The sequence below is a fragment of the Rhinolophus hipposideros genome, assembly GCF_964194185.1.
Source record: "Rhinolophus hipposideros genome assembly, chromosome: 3".
In the NCBI taxonomy this organism is placed as follows: domain Eukaryota; kingdom Metazoa; phylum Chordata; class Mammalia; order Chiroptera; family Rhinolophidae; genus Rhinolophus; species Rhinolophus hipposideros.
Genome location: NC_138049.1, coordinates 54,469,816 through 54,487,842, shown reverse-complemented (window position 1 = coordinate 54,487,842; position 18,027 = coordinate 54,469,816). Strand labels below are relative to the sequence as shown.

General features: G+C 37.0%; 1 protein-coding gene across 3 annotated transcripts in view; it reads right to left on the bottom strand.

Annotated features, from left to right (window-relative positions):
* Nucleotides 1–17,736, bottom strand: part of USP45 (ubiquitin specific peptidase 45) — a 65,473-nt gene extending 47,737 nt beyond the window's left edge. For all 3 annotated transcript variants that reach the window (XM_081044658.1, XM_081044659.1, XM_081044660.1), the window contains exons 1-5: nucleotides 17,681–17,736; nucleotides 13,465–13,574; nucleotides 9,224–9,396; nucleotides 8,743–8,846; nucleotides 6,534–6,634 (exon numbers count right to left, since the gene is read on the bottom strand). In XM_081044658.1, the coding sequence (XP_080900784.1) occupies nucleotides 6,534–6,634; nucleotides 8,743–8,846; nucleotides 9,224–9,396; nucleotides 13,465–13,564 (478 nt within the window). In that variant the 5' untranslated portion in view covers nucleotides 13,565–13,574; nucleotides 17,681–17,736. The remainder of the gene's footprint in view (nucleotides 1–6,533; nucleotides 6,635–8,742; nucleotides 8,847–9,223; nucleotides 9,397–13,464; nucleotides 13,575–17,680) is intronic.
* Between the last annotated feature and the right edge of the window lie 291 nt (nucleotides 17,737–18,027).

Genomic DNA, 18,027 nt, shown 5'->3' with positions numbered 1-18,027 from the left:
ACTATAAAAGGGCCTAATATTATTTATCTTCAGATACACTGTTTCAGATCCCAAACCACTTACTTTCTTATTTCAAAAAAAAAAATTCAGCAACCTTTACTTAATATTATTAAACCTCTAGAAGAACCGAAATCATGTCTTTTTACCTCAAAAGCATAAGCTTAATGAATTTATCAGAATATTTTATGCTCTCTTTAAGCTCTTTGAAAGTGGCATCCCAGCAGTATTAGAATTATGGGCCAAATTTATTGTTTTAGAGAAAAATGTGGGATTGTCAATCATCCATGCAGTTCACAAAAAGTAAGGCAATATTTAACAATATTATTTCACCAGGAATTCCTGTATTCTGTAAGTATCTGTAGAATACTTACATAACATTTATAAGACTATGAAAGTGAGCCTTTCAAAAAATATCCACCTACTTTTTTAACAATACATATTTCTGGGTGGGTCTCACCAGAAAGTTTTCTTTCTCTTTTTCAATTTTGTTTTATATATGACCTTTTCATTATATGAGGATTTTGTTTGTTTGTTTTTAGTTTTCTGGTATATGTTTGAGGGGGAGGTGTGGAAGCTGTTTTTTTGTTTGTTTGTTTGTTTGTTTTTTTAAAAGTAGATCCTAGCATCAGATGTGACATCTACACAGCTGTAAGCATTCTTCTGGGAACCTGCACTGGGCTTCCATCAACTGCTTAATGCAATTGCCTAAGCCAGTCATGTAGTATTAATATAATTTGTCCATTTCTGCAGCTGAAAAGAAGTTTAATCTTTAAAAAGGAAAATGTTGCTGCCCCACTTCTCTAATAGGGGTACTATTATTTGGTACCCCTTGAAACCAAATAATAATTACCTCACCTGTTTGTTCTCAAAAGTCCAATAACTCCTACTTAACTATTAGCCTTAGAAACCTTTATTTGACCATATAATAAGCTGACACTGCCACATGGGTGAGCAGGTACATATACAGAGGCATTCCTGTCTATCTCCATATTACAGTCAAGAGATTTTTCTAAAATACAAAACTGATCATCCACTTCTCCACTTAAAATGAATGGTGGCTCACTGCCCGCAGGATAAACGCTAAACTTACAAGGCCCTTTAATATCTGTTCCCACTTACCTCTAGTCTCACCTCTCACCATTCCCCAGCACCATAAAACTCAACCTTGCAGCTCTATAGAATTCCCTGAATGTCGCAATAGCTCATCGATAAGCTATCTTCTCTGCCTAGCCGATTTCCAGACATCTTCTAGCTCTTGGCTTAGAAGATTCTTCCTCTTTAAATAAAATGTTCCTTACTTCTCCAGTCTAGGTGAGATACTACTCCAAAGACTTCTCATAGTCCCCTGTACTCGCTCCAGCACAGCACCATTTAAACAAGCAATTATAATTGTGATTTGTCAATATCCTCTACTGAACCAAAAGATCAATAATGGCAGGAACTGAGAAATAGATCTGTGTCATTCGCTACTGTATGTCCAATATACCACAGTGTCTGGCACAAGCTAGAAATGCAAATATATTAAAAGACTGAATGAATACACAAAACAATTTTGATATTAATATTCAGGGATTTTTTGGTAAAAATGTAAAGCTTATCCACTTCCTCAGTAAAAATTGGTTACGCGCTAGTTCAGTTCAATTCAGCAAGTATTTACTGCTTAGCAACATAAGAATCAAAAAGAATATAAGCCAGGATACAGTCCTCAAAGAACACAGAGATTTATAAATGAGACACAAACACATGAAAGCTAAACACCACAAAACCAGGTGTTATTAGATTCTAAGGTATGCTTAATAAAAGAAAAGAGAGAAATGATTGGGAAAGTGTTCTTGAAGTAGGATTTGAGCAGAGCCTTAGGGCAAGTAAGGCTGAAGACAGAAAATATAAAGACAGAAATGTGCCAGTTCAGCAGTTCTGAAAGTGAATCTGAAGACACCCTTCTGAAAACACCATCCTCCTTTTGGGATTCTCAAGGTCAAAAGTATTTTATAGTAAGTCTAAAATGTTATTTGCTTTCTTTTTTACATTTATTCATTCTCAATTATACAAGTTTTCCAGATCACATACAACATGCCATGTGATATCACAACAGACTGAATGCAGAAGCACATATGAAAATCCAGTTGTTGTCTATTAAGCCAGATATTAAAGAAATTGTAAAAACATAAAACCACGCCACTTAAGTTTGTATTATTGTAAAAACATAAAACCATGCCACTTAAGTTTGTATGGAGAATTCAGTTGTTGTCTATTAAGCCAGACATTAGAGATTGTAAAAACATAAAACCATGCCACTTAAGTTTGTATTATTTTGAAAAATAGTTATCGTTCCTAAAAATGTTACTTGCGTTAACATGTCATGAAATTATTGCTATTTTTCAGTGAATATTGTAATTTTTTAGTTTTAATTTCTAACATAAATATTGATACACATTTATAACCTACCTAACCAAAGCTCTTCAAGTACTCAATAATTTTTTAAGAGTCTAAATGGCTACTAAACCAAAAGTTGAGATCACTGAGCTAGTTGTTTTTAAGAGACAGATGGGGCACCAGCCTAGATTCTGTGCGTAGAGCAGCTGAATTAGATGTATTAGACACGAAATTAGCTGTGGCATTGCATAACTTAAAAACATGTTTAAGGTATAGTCTCAGGCTTTCCTCTTAGTAAAGTTATTTTTACTTAGTGAAAAATATAAAAAAGAATCTTTTAAAATCATTCTTATTCTCCCTCCTAAATACAATACATAGTTTTGTATTCTTTTTGAATTAGCATATAGACATTTTTACATTTCTATAGTCTTTACAATTATCATTTAAAACAGCTGCATAATCATATTCAACATTCTCACAAACCTCAATAGCAAGTTTCTTATTTGATTTTTAAAGTATTTTATAAAAATATACTAAAGCCTCATGCAAGAAAGAATGTGGCAAATTCCTACCCCACAAAAACTGACTTCTAGAATGCCAAGGGATCTTAATTTAAATCAAACTTGCCTGACACATCCTGGAGCTTGGGACACAAAGATAACCACATTTTGTCCTAGAACTTCTGGAAGTCTTGAATTCAGAACTACGTCTCTCCCTAGCTTTGAAAGCTCCACACACTCTCAAACTCCCTGAAGAGCCTGTTTCCCACTATTCCAGGTGCTACCCGTGATTCCCTAGACACCACTGAAGCTTACACTGGTCCTTCTCACCACCTTTGAAATGATTTCACCTCTCATCTTGACCTATCCAAATTTCGTCCTTTAAGGGTCAGCTTGAAAGCCTGCGCATCCTAGATTCCTTCTGAATTCCTTTAAGCGTTACATTCTTCTTTGAATATCTAAATGACTCTGTTTGGACATCTCTCAAAATACAAATTCGATTCTCCTTACATTATTGTGACTTTTTTATTTCACACCTTCTTTTAGATCTTAAACTTCTTTAGGGCAGGAACTCTTATCAAACTTGATTCCCTGAAGCACCATGGGAGGAGAAAGGGGAAAAGTGTTGAGGAAAATGAGGCTCAGAAAAACTGTAATCCACCCCAGGTCACATACCTAAGTGACTGGAAGAGTCAAATTTGAACGCCAGACCCCCCTGACTCTAAGCCCACGTTCTTTCTCCCACACTATTCCATGCTCCCAGCCTTACATTCTTTATGACAATATTCAAGAAATTTATAAAACTGAATGGAGTCGAACTGGCTTTGTTCTTAACCTCAAAGAACCTCTAAGGCAAAATCTCCAGAGAAAATAATTTCAATAATTGTACTTTTGCCACCCTTGGCATCATATCCCTACATATTTTTTTATTATGGCCAACAAAACAAATTTAATGTACAGTTTGCAGGAGGCAGCCCTGAGGCCAACATCTATCTACTCCTGAAATATCAAATGTCGATCACCGCTGTACTTTCCTGATTCTTTAGTCGGGCATAATTGGAACTATGACTGGTATGCCTGGGACAGGGTAAGATTTCAGTAAATGCTTGTTGAATAAATAAATGAATGAGTGATGAAACTAATATTTCTTCTAATGTCCAAGAAACTGACTTTACCTCCTCTAGTTCCTGCTCCAATTTCTTTACCATTACTGTCTCAAAACAATAGTTAACAAAAACAACTACATATTGAGCTATAGAAAATACAGCTGACAATGATATTTTTATACAATTTTTTGGTTTCTGATGACAATTACTAAGGAGCTCAATTCTGCTCCAAATGCGTTTCAAAATTATCATGCCCATTCATTCCTATTCACCCAGTTAATCAAAATCCTGAGCATTGTACTTGATGCTTCCCATTCTCTCACTCAGTACATCTTTTCTTAGGAGACTGCTTTTTTAAATTAGTTTCAGGTGTACAAAACAACATAACGATTAGACATTTACACCCCTCATAAATAATCCCAACAAGTCTACGACCCCTCTGACACTGTACACAGCTGTTACAATACCATTGACTCCATTCCCTATGCTGTACTTTATATTCCGTGACTATATAAATATCCATTTAATTATAGTTGGCATTCAATTTTATTTTATATTAAGTTTCAGATGTACAGCGCAGTGGTTAGGCATTTATATAATCTATGATCTCCCCAGAAGTCCAGGACCCATGTGACACCCTACATAATCTTTACAACACTATTGATTATATTCCCCCAACTATTTCACATCCCCTCCCCTCACTCATTACATGTTAATATACCCACCTTCCCCTGGTGTCTCTGCTAGTTGCTCACCTGCCCTACCACAATAACCTCCTTTAACCTTCTTAATGATCTCCCCACCTCCACTCTTAACCCCCAACAGTCCATTCTCCACATAGCAATCAGAGTCATCTTGTTTTAAAAAAGATGAAAAAATGGTTACTCCCCTGCCTACAACACTGATAGTGTCCATTACAGTTCCAATAAAATAAAAATTCTTTACCAAGAATTCCTTAAAGTATTCTTCATCACCTGCCCCCCTGTCTCTTAACTTCATCTCATCTACTCTCTCCCAGCAAAACACACTCCAGCCATATTCGCCTTTCTTGACACTGTGACCGCTAGATTATGATCTGTCATTGCAATCTGTTCCTTTCCGTTAAAGCACTTACCAAAAGTTATTATATATTTTCTTTTTTTGTGTCTGTCTCCCTCACTATACTCTAAACCTCAAGAGGCATGATAAAACTGTTTTTGTTTTACCACTACATATCAAATAAAGTATAAAACCTGGCATATGGTAGGTTTTATTATCCTTACTAATATTACTTCATAATTTTGAATGAAGAAACTGTTTCCCTATTACTATTAATTTATATTAATATTATATTGCTTATGTTAGTTAACAAAGTATATAATTAACCAAATATGTATCATTACTATTGTATAATATTGGTCCCAGAGAAGTACCATATAAATGCTTGGATTTCCAGAATAACTAGAGTGTCCTTTTTATTCATGGTGGGCCCCCTAAGACCACACTTGATAGTTTTATACCAACAAAGTTAACAACGTGTCTTTTATTATTTATTGTGGGTGTCTAGACAGCTTATGGTAATGAAATGAGTCAGGATGGGAGCTAGCCATGCCAGAAGGACCATCCATTTGAATAGAGGGTTGAGGTCCGGACACTGAGTTAAATCATGTGGCTAATCATTCAGTAAGTCATGCTTATGCAAGGACACCCCAATAAAAACTCTGGACTCTAAAGCTCCAGTGAGCTTCCCTGGTAAACAATACTGTGTGTACTGTTACATATCAGTGTGGCAGGAAGGTGATGCAGCCTGACTCCACAGGAGAATGTACAGAAGCTACATGTTTGGGACCTTCCCAAACCTGCCATATGTGTCTCTTCTTTGGGTTGGTCCTGAATTGTATCTCTTTTTTGCTATAATAAAATTGTAACTATAAGTATAGCACTTTCCTGAGTTCTCTGAGTCATTGTAGAAAATTACTGAACCTAAGAGGGTAGTTGGAACCCCTGAAAATGTAGCCAATTGGTTAGAAATGTGGGTGGCCTGAGAACCCCTGAGCTTGTGATGTGAGGGCAATCTTGTGGGGATATCGGGCCCTTAATTTGCAGGGTTAGCCTAACTCTAACCTTATAGTTAGTGTTAGAGCTACACTACAGTCACATGAAAATGACAGAAATCATTTCATAAATATGTGTGGGGCATTATACAAGTATTTTTAAATCTTTAGAAAACATCTCAAAGCCTCACAACAACTGTACACAACAGATTATCCTAATTTTTTAAGTAAGGAAACTAAGGAGTAAAAGCCACATGGACAGTAAGTAACTTAGGTGGAGACTAAATTCAAATTCGGCACTGTCTGACTCAAAAGCCCACGATCTAGCCACTACCCTCACCAGCTTCTCATTACTGGTGATGTAAATACAACACAAGATAGCTACCTAAGAAAGCATGGCTCTTGTACTGAGAGATGACAGTAAAACTAAGGTACTCTTTAGGAATTTATGAACTCTTTATATGAAATATAAAATACTGTACTTTAATACAAATTTCATTAGCAACTGATCAACTTACTTGTTTGCGTTTTAGAAACATGTTTCTGGAGAAAATCAACTATCTGAGACAAAACCTTCTTATTACAATGCGTTGATAACTTTTCATCACACTCGTAACACCTGAAAAAATATAAAATCAAAGTAAATATTATAAAGGTATCTTCAATTATTTTGCATATCAAGTAATAAAGTTGGCATTTATCTACTTTTGTCTTTAAATTATGGGGTAATGGAGGTACACAGTGTGAGGTACCAGGTAAATCTAGAGAAATAAGCAGGAGACAGTTCAAACAGAGCTTTATCACTCAAATTACAGTTTTGGTAGTTTATCGTAAAGTGTAATGGAATGCCTTGAGCAGTTTTCAAGCAGGGGAATGGTATGATCCTATTTACATTTTAAAAACATCACTCTGACTAATGTCAGATTGGAAGGCATCAGGAATAGAAGCAGATCAGGGTAGAAGCAGTAGATCTGGAGAAAAATGAACAGAATTATTTTATATCGTTTCAGGTATAAACGTAATGAATTAGATATAAAAGACAAGGGAGAGGGAAGTGTCAAAATCACTGTCATGTGAAGGGAGAACTGGATGAGGGTCTGTCAGTGAATCTCAAACAGAAGTGATTTTACCCCCAGGAGACATGTGGCAATGTTCTGAGAGACATTTTCGATCCATATTAGTAAAGTTTTCTACTGAAACTGTTAAACTTTTTAACGTTTAAGAATTAGACGGAAAAAAGAAAATAGTCACAACCTTTACATTTCTATAAATGCATGCGACAAACTTGAAGATTTTCCTTTGAAAGGGAAATAATTTTACAGAACCCTAAAGGTGACTAAATTATTTTCATATAATATAAACCTAACACATCCACTCACAAAACTCAATGAATTCATCACCCTTATAATAAAAGTAAAAGTATACAATTAAACATAAAAACAAAATGACAAAATCAATTAAAACTACAACACTAATTTATTATGTTAGGTAAAGCTTTTTTGCTGAAATTAAATCCTAAAATTATCAAACCATAATTATGATCCTCTGAGCTACAACGGAAGTTCTGACACAGATTCACTTGAGATGAGCCTATTCTATCAGGTGTCATTCAATTCTCCCACCACTTTTTTCTATTTCAGTGGTCCTGAAACTGTGACCCCAGACCAGAAGCACTGGCAACACCTGAGAACTTGTTGGAAATGCACATTCTCAGGCCCTATCCCCAAATTACTAAACAGGATCTCTAGGCCTGAGACCCAGTAATCTATTTTAACAAGGCCTCTGGCAATTCTGATGCAGCCCTAGTTTGAGACCACTGCTTCTATTCAGACTGCAGAGAAATGTTTACTGAGCTGCCCCACAAGGCATCATTCCCCCACTCCTTTGGCTACAATACATCATTTACATATTAAGTTTCCTCTTTTTGCCCCATTCTACTATTACTTGGGGCCAACAACAACAAAAACACAAACACAATAGCACCTGACCCTGTGGCAGAATTAAATTATAAAATGATAATCTCTCCTAGAAGCCAAAATAGCCTTACATTAATTTTAGAATCCTGAAATGAAAACACAAAGTTAAAATATTTCTCTCTTAAGGAAACTTGAAAACTGAAAATTCATCCAAGGAACCCTAGGAGTCTATAGATTCCAGGTAGAAAATTTTTGTTGTAAAATACAAGGAAAGCTTTTCAATACAGTATTCACCTATACCACTGAAGCAGTGTGGTGTCCTGGTAAGAGACAGCGAATCAAAAGACTTGTTTTAGTGCTGGGAATTTTGCTTTGTAACAACAAAAAGGTAAATGATACTCAGTGTCTTTATATATAAAATGAGGGAATAGACTTGATTCCCAACCAAGCTTACATAGTAAAATCACCTGAGAAGTCCCCTTTCCCCTTCAGAGAATCACCAAACCACTTGAATGCGAGGAGTACCTTTCTCCTCTAGAACTCTAGGAGTCTGTATTAGCGAGTTCATTATGAAAAACTAGCAAGAATTTTTCTTTATTGTACAATGAAAATGTTAAAGTAGAGAGATGACTAATTTTTTCTTATTTAAATTTTATATTCATGAGTAATGTTAATTTTCTTAAATTATTCCATAGGCGGTAGTCAGGCTAAAAAGCTTAAGCTAGTATAACATCTTTAAATACTTTACCTATAAAGCTCAAAGAGAAAAATATTTTCCTAGAGGACAAAGTACTAACAAAATCTAACTTACCATATAATCCATGTGCTCAGACTAATTATAATACAATGAAGCTCTGTTCTCCAACTCTTGAAGTGTTTCAATGAATGCTGGCTGTCTGAGTTCTTCCCACATCCCTAAAGATGAACAGAACGCTATTTATATAATTTACACATAAATTTGTTTCAAATTAACCAAAATTTAAATCATACTCACAAAAAAACTTCGAAAATATAAATAGGTAAAAGCAGGTCTAGATATAACTGCTGCAAGTGGGCCCAATTCCCTTTCAAGTCTTTATAAACCACAAACGATTGTTCTCTGAACAAAACACACCTTTTACTTTACCTTAAACATTTCTAAGCTCAGCCTTGGAGAGTTCCATATAAACATAGAATAAATTTATCTGAAGTTCTAAGCATGAATAGAATGCTTAGACTAATAGTCCAACTCAAAATAAACATTTAAGGAAACTATTTAAGACAAATTCACACATAAAAAATACCTTTCTCACCTGAAAACCACACTTGAGGCACAACCAAATATCAGGAGGAAGTACTGGCTGTCCATCACAGAATCTTCTTTCTTTTAAACATTCTGAGCAAACTGACCACAGATTCTCAGTTATTGCTCTTTTCACATGATTCACACTGACAGCATGACTTATATGTTGGCAAGTGGAACCTACTGAATAAGACAAAACAAAATTTGAACATTTTCTTTGCTAAACCAAAGTGCTACCACCAGTAAGCAAAAGTCACTAACATGAGAATGCTATTAACTAAAAAGCAAAGATTTTTAAAAAAAACAAAATAACTCAAAAGGATACATACTGCATGATTCCATGTATAATACATTTGTGAAATAACATAATTATAGAGTTGGAGAACAGAGTAGTGGTTGCCAGGAGCCACAGATAGGGAGAAGGAGATGTGGTTATAAACAGGGAGCACTTAGGGTGGTGATGTTACAGTCTGGTATCTTATTGTGGTAGTTATAGAAAGCTATCCATGTAATAAAACTGCATAGAACTACACACACACACACACACACACACACACACACACACACACGTGTGCATGTATATTTGGTGAAATCTGAACAAGCACTAAGGATTGCAATGATGTCAGGTTCCAGGTTTTGATACTGTACTACAGAAATACAAAATGTTAAATCAGGAAAGGTCAGGTGACGGGTGAATGGGACCTCCTTGTACATTTCTCTGCACCTTCCTGTGAATCTAAACTTAGTTCAAAAATAAGTTTAATAAGTGAAAAAAGTAGATTACTTATTGAGCAAATACTGTGTCGAGTATTTTGAATGTATTTTCTTTCCCTTAAGATACACATGTAAAATCTTTTCACATACACTATATATCTACTATGATGGTTTCTCATCATTGTTCGGAGAAAGAAAAAACAGGAACAAACAATGACATAATTTATAGGAATAAGAATTCTCAGAATTCTCCTTAACGAATATTCCCAAATAACAAATGATTTTGAATGGTCCTTCATTACCCTTTATAACCAACTCCCAGTATGTGGAGGCAAATGACCAAAATATGTTTTTAATTCTTCAAATAATCATATTCTTCTCCCAAGAGCACTATCATTTCTCCCAAATACCTGAACATTTCAATTACTTCACCTCCAATATCTCAAACACCAAACCTACAAACTGCCTGCCAAAATCAAACAACAGAGACTGAGTAACTTGAAGAGGGAAACAGGAGTACGTCATTTCAACTTTCTCCACTTACCTTTCTAAACGCAAAGCATTCCTTTTCACCTACTAGTTAACTAGAGAGAGGCTAAGTATTACCTCCATTTCATCCTGAAGACTAAGAATATGATTCCTGACAAGTTATTTATAATTTTAACAAAAATAATATGTAAATCTGATAAAAGATTTAAAACTTCTTATTTTACACCAAGAGCAAGTTATATGAATAGACATAAAAGAGTAACTCTGAAGTCCTATGTTTGAAAAACAAGGACATGTGTCATTAAAAAAAGGAAACATGTCTTTAAAGAAAGGGATGTTAGGGGAAGATTGATAAATGACCACGTAAGTTCAAGACGTAGAAATGGTTTACCACATGTCATTGCTTTGAGATTTACATTTTAAAATTCTAAAGGGAAAATCATTCCACATACCTTCTGTATCATCTTTGGGGTGGAATGTGGCCAGGGTACAACTTAACCATTCTCTTACTCTATAATTCAAATTTATAAAACTGAAATTGTTAATGAATTCAAGATAAAAAGGCACATTAAAAAAAGAGACAACAGGACCAAAATGGAGTCAGTTATATTAAGCCCTCTGTCACCAAACTGAGACCTAATACCTAACTTAATTACAGTTTCAGCCTCTCCCTGGAATGGAATCTTAACTAGTCAATCTGGAATTACCTCTCAGCACTAATGAGGTAATCTGCTAGGACCTCGACTATCCCCTAAAGGAAGGTGACCTTGCCACAACAAATCTGCTTTTTGCTGGTATAACTTCCTTGTCCTGTTCTCTTCTGCCTATAAAAGACATCTCCTTGGAGCTCCCTTCTATCTGCCAGGTGGGATGCTACCCAATTCATGAATCAGTGAATAAAATCAATAAATAAGATCTTTAAAATTTATTCAGTTGGACTTTTTAAAATAGGTTCTAGGCCCCTGAATTAAATCTTTTAGCTTTTAAATGTCTCAACCACATATATTTTTTATAAGTGAATTTAAAATTTTGAAGTTTTCCTACAGGAGCTAACCAGTTTAAATGGAATTGTCTTTTGTGGGGGAAAAATATAAAAAATTTCCTTCTGTGTTAATAAGGCAATTTCCTTAGTTTTCTATAATTTGGTTAATCGTACAATTGTCTAAATTTCATCTGACAAGTAGGTCCCCTAGATATTCTTGAAAAATATAAAAATATATTAAAGTCTATAGTTGTTTCACCTAAACAAATCAAAACAGTAATCCAAATCTCCATGTTGTCCACTTTAAATATTAATAAAAACTTTACAAGGATTCCTACCAGTTTGCAAATGGTGGCATAAAATCAACACTTCCCCTTTCTCCTTTATCTAAGGGCAAAAAGAACAAGAAACAAATATACAAAGTTCATTTTCAGAGAAAGCAGGAGACAGCTGAATAGCCAAGTCACAAATTAAGTGGAAGGGCTCCACATCAAAGCAGCAGAGAGCAAATAGTGCACACAGAAGGAAGCAAAGAGAATACTGCAGCTGTAGATTTCATAGAGAACGACATAATGCTTTGCAGACAGAACAAAACCTAGATCTCTGCTGGAACAACAGTGGCAGGGGCTCCCCTACATCCAAGTTTGTTTTAAGAAAAGGATAACCCATTCATTGAGAAACAAAAAAGCAAGCCATATCTTCAGCAAACAGTCTTGTCTCTATGGCATTTGGGGAGAAGAGATACTTTGGATATTGAAATAACCCGGAGCTGCATAATCCTGCTGGTTGGAAAGAAGTAAAGGCTAAATGAGTTCAAACTCAAAATTCCAGGTAGGTCTCAACAATGTGCTTTCCCTCCAGCCTACATACTCTAATAAAATTTACTGGTCCAAGAAGAGTAACCCTACTTCAAAAAATGAGTAATCAAAGAAAAGTCAAAGCCGCAAATTCTATACAAATATAAGAAGGAAGGAAGGAAGGAAGGAAGGAAGGAAGGAAGGAAGGAAGGAAGGAAGGAAGGAAGGAAGGAAGGAAGGAAAGGAAAAGAAAAATCATGGCACAGCGATCTCTGCCATGAAAAAACACACGAAACAGAAGCAAATACTCTGGCATGAGATGGCAAAACAATAGGAAGTGACTAAGAGTTCAGGAAAGAAGTGGAAGAAAACAAAAACAAAACAAAAATGAAGGCAAAACTAAGAGCATAAGGTGACACAGACACTGCTGAAAACACAGCAAAGGATACAAATGAAAACAGCAGGGAAAATGAAAAGAGAATAGGAGTTTTAGAGGATTTGAGAAAAAAAATGACTGTGGAAGACAGGCAAAGAAGAGAGTTAACGTAAAAATAATCAGAATCCCTAAAGAAAACCATATTAGTGTGTTTCCCCGAAAATGAGACCTAGCCGGACAATCAGCTCTAATGTGTTTTTTGGAGCAAAAATTAATATAAGACCTGGTCTTATTTTACTATAAGACCCAGTCTTTAATATGATATTATGATATATAATATAATATAACTATAATACCAGGCCTTATATTCATTTTTGCTCCAAAAGACGGATTAGAGCTGACTGTCCAGCTAGGTCTTATTTTCAGGGTAACAGAGAGAGCATTTAAAGATACAATTCAGACTTCCTTCACACAGCAATCTAGCTATCCTGAAACACTAATCCAAGTTAAAAACACATAAAAACGGAAATAAATTAAAAACGTCTTTTTAAATGGACAGCTGAACTAGTAAGAAAGTAAAGGAAAGCCTCAGGCCAAAGCAAGCCCTGAGCCAGCAGCTCCGCAGGGTCATCTGCCAACCTCAGTGGCTTGAAGACTTGGTTTGAACAAGCCATGAGAAACAGAACAACAACAACAAAAAAGCCAATTCTAATTTACTTTACAAACCAAACAAAATCTCAATAGAAACACCAACAGGATTTTTTGGAACTAGTCAAGCTAATTTTAAAGTTCACCCAGAAAACGGTAAAAATAAAGAGCAAAGGATTTATTAATTAAAAACATATAATTTCTTTTCTGCAACACATTTTAGGATGCCAGATATCACAATTTACCAGCAATGTCATCTGAAGAGTCTTCATCATGAGGTACAGTAGGCCTTTTGCTTCTTTTGGCTTTCTCAGGTAAAGCTTTGGATGGCTCTTTCACCCGCATCTGTTATTTACTGAAAGGGAGGGGGGAAAAATGAATAGACTTTAATCCTCAAAATTAAAATTTTATGTATTTTATTTAATGCACATTAAAACTGAAATGACTTCAACTTTAATTGGTCTACTAAATCAACAGAAGAAGAAGAGTAGAAAGTCAACTGAAACCAAAGAAATCTTTATTAAACCAATATACAAATGCCACATTAGAGTTTTACCAACTACTACTTAGATATATATTGCCAGGTGAATGAAGTTTTGACCAACTGATTAAGTGCTGCGTCTGCATCATGTGCCCCTCTTACCCCTTCTCTTGTCCCACTAGCTAGGAGACAGTAGGAGCTGAAAAAGCCAAACATACCAGGGATGGAAGCCATGTGCCAAACACAGGAGAGCGACCCTACCTGCGCTGTATGACTTAGTGCTGGACTACTATCCTTTTAAGCTACTGCATTTTTTCTAATTATTTATTATGAAAAATTTTAAACAGAAAAAAACAATATAATGATTACCCATATACTATCTAGATTCCACATCTAGAACATTTTGCCATATTTATTTTATCTAAATATTAACATGCATATAGAGACATATATACATGTACGTATATTTGTTTTTGCTGAACTATTTGAAAGTTGCAGAGAGCATGTATATCTTAAGAATAAGAATATAATTATCAAATCTAAAAAATTAACAATTCCTTAATATTATATGAGATATATTATATATTATATATGAGATAATATATCTCATATCCCACCAGATATATTATATATTATATATGAGATAATATTATATATCTCATATCCCATCATATTCTGATTTCTATACTGGTTTTTTGAATAAGGATTCGATCAAGGTTTGCACATTGTATTGGTTATGTCACTTTAGTATCATTTAATGTATAACTGTTTCTCCCATAAAAGATGGAGAATTAATAGTATCTTACTTTCCTAAAACACTAGATTTTATAACAGATCAGGGCAGTCAATACGAGTCACCTTAGAGATCTTGTTAAAATGTGGGTTTTTATTTAACAAGTTTGGCACAGGACCTGGGATTCTGCCTGCCTAACAAGCTCCCAACGGGAAGCCACTGCTGGGGGTCCACAGACACTTTCAATAGCAAGGTTGTATAATGTCCCACACTGAATTTGACTATTTCTTCATGGTGTTACTTACCTCTCTTTTGTATTTCTTAAAAACTCAGTTAATTCTAAAGATTTTAGATACAAGTTAAGCATTTTTTAAACTACTATATTTTAGTCTCTGTTAAAGTAGCTTAGCCTAAATCTTACCTAATATCACACTGCTCCATGGCTAAGCTACACTGTAATTTTCATGGTTGCTTATTTGCTTTTATTGATCAAGGTGGAAGACTTTCCAATTCAGGAATAAATTCCAAATCTTGATTTAATCATACCATGTTCCACATGAGGGAGCTTTTGAGTTTACCATTTTAAGAGCCATTTAAGTCCAAGGATCATCACTATTGAACTGAGCTGCAACAAATTAAGGGCTTCAGGGTCACAGAGATGCCCAAGGCCTCCAAGTTCCTTGACCACTTCATTTCTGATTGCCTTCTCCCTCCAAACTTCATCTACTGACCCCCTACAGTTCCACCTTGCAAAATCACTAATTCAAATATTCCATTCTCTGATCACAACTTCAAGTTCTTCCAGCTTGCCTGATCAGCCACTCCTATTCTCCTTTAGTGCCCAGGCTAACAAGAAGACGCATCTCAACAAGTGCTTCCAGGATCACTACAGTAGGGCAGGGAAAATGGGACATGGCAAATGGAGTGCTGGTTCTTGAAGTTTCACTTTAAAGTGACACAAGTTATGTCTGCTCATATTTTATTGGCCAAAACAAGTCATATGGTCATATCTAACTTCAAGTAGACATGTGCGGGTGGGTAGGGGGATAGGGAACAAACAGTACAATTTTATCAGGTACACAGAAAGAACAGAATATATGTGCACAGCTTGAAAGACTACCACATCAATCCTTTACCAGAACTCAATCTTAGATGAACCCATTAACCAACTTTCTCCCTATCTGTATCCAAACAGGCTGAAGAAAGTCTCTTAAGAAAGCAGATTAGGTCCACTAAATTCCTAATCACAATCTCAAATGGATCAAGACATCTCATTATCTACTACTACACCTTCTGATCAATTTACTTACAATTTTACTTTACCCTTCACACAGCAATTTGAAACCGTTTTCATTTGACCAAACCTCCAACTCCTCCATCTCCCTATTCCTCAGAGTAGAATCCGGTCTTTTACTTTACTGAGAAAAAAGAGACGTGATCAGATGGCAGATCTGATCTTTCCACCCCAAAACTTACAAATGTACCTCCAACTATTTTAACTTGATGTCCTAAGAAGAGATAGGCATAACAAATAGAAGCCATGAAAAATAACCCATGGGAAACGTCGTATTTTTTTCCCCAATTACAGATAAACTCTTGACAGAGATGAACATTAACACACAGATAATGCTGTCAGAATTTAAAAAAGAATCTGGTATTTGACGTGGAATCAGTAAAAGACCTGTGCCTTCTTTGAAAAAACAGATTCAAACTTAACTTGGCAATTTCCAGTGATTTTTAGAGTCAATTTTCAGTGATTTTTCTGACATTTACAATATGTCTAAACATACAGAATCACTTTGGACAGTAATCCACTATTTATCAATCTCTTGTGTGTATAGCTTTCTTTTTCAATTCCCTTTAAAGCAAAAAGAGACAAGTCCAATTAGTAGAGCTTCAAATACTTTCTATCATCAATATTGTGTCTGGGGAGTTCCAAGACCACCCTCAGCATTTGGAGATTCACAAGAAGGACTCACAAAACACAGCGTATAGTTGTACTCATAGCTAAAATTTATTACAGCAATGTATTATAGTATGGACATACAGCCTGATCACAATGGAAAAAAAGCACAGGTGAAGTCTGGATGAATCCATCTGCAGGCTTCCTTATGTTCTCTCCCTCCCAGAAGAGGTCAAATCCAGCAATGTCTGTGCAATGTTTCTGCTCAGGAAAGCCCATTATGGACTCGCAAACCAAGGATTTTTATGGGGGCTGGTAACTTCAGCACAAATCATACTGTACAGCATAAACCACATTGTGCTCCGATGCCAAACCAGGGCTAACTTTGCAAGTAGGCCTTTCTAAAGATAGCAGTCTCAGGCCTACTTATGTTAACTCTTTTCAGCACAAATACATTCGGGCCATTTTTCTCAAGTAGTTTCCCAACCAAAGTTTTCAGTTTCAACCTAACCATGTCTTTTTTTTAACATAAGATGTACAATTAAGTTGTTTAGAACTGTTTGATTTTTTTTTTTTAAAAAAAACAACTTATGCCAAAAATAAAGCCCATAGCCTCAAAAAAATATATGTATTCCTACTCTTAAGACTTTGGGGCAATTATTTTCAGCAGTCGGGGTGGGCAGGGGGGTAGATTGGGACACAGCTCTCCTTTTAGATACCTGGCTCAAAAAGATGAACAGTACTTACTATACATACTTTTACTGATACTAACCCCCATTAATCCTCAAAACCCCCTTCAGATAGGTTACTATGATTTTCCCCATTTTTACACTTGAAACTGGGGCACAGAGGTTAAGTGACACGCAGAGGTTTCGGAGCCAGTTAATTGGTGGGTGGGGATTTGGACCCAGGGAGTCAGTCTCCCGGGTTTCTAACACTGCACGGTGCTGCCAGAAACCCTAGGTCACTAACAAAAACACCCGCAAGTTTTTGAAGAGGAAATGCGTAGTGAGGGGCGAGCGCCGGAGGAGGGCCGGGAGGGAGTCGGGCGCCGCGCGCCGCCGTCCGGGTGAGGCGGGGACTCGGGCTCCTCCCTGGAGGCCCCCCCCCCGCCCCTACTCTCCCGGCTCCGCCCGCCGCGGCCCGGGCACCGGGCCGGCCCCAGCGCGCTCCGGCGGCCCACGGCCACCGCCTGCTGCTCCCAAGCATCGGGAAGACGAGGGCGCGTAGGGGCCGCTCTCCCACGCCCGTCACGCCACAAGGGGCCGGGGTCGCGGAAATGAAGACCGAGAAAGTGCGGCGACCCCATCGCCGCGGCGACCCATCGCCAGACGCCCGACTCACCCCGCCGGGCCTTGCCTCCGCGTCTACAACCACGAGACTACGCCTGCGCGGCTGTCGCGGCCAGCAGGGGCGGGGCCTCTGTGACCGCCCCACGTCGGGGCAGGCGGCGGGCAGCCCCCGGCGGGGCTGCGCACCCAGAGTGGGGCGTGCACAGGGCGGGCCCGGCTCGGGCCGCGCCTCCGTTCTCCCAGGCGGCGCAATCCCGCAGGCCCCGACTAATCTGAAAGTAGTAGCAATGAACTCCCAGGTGAAGTGCACGGCTCTGGAGTCGGGATTAAGTCCCCCTTGTTGCTGCGTGCCTGCTGGGACAGCCTCCTACTTCCCTCCGTCACACTCTTCTGTGCACT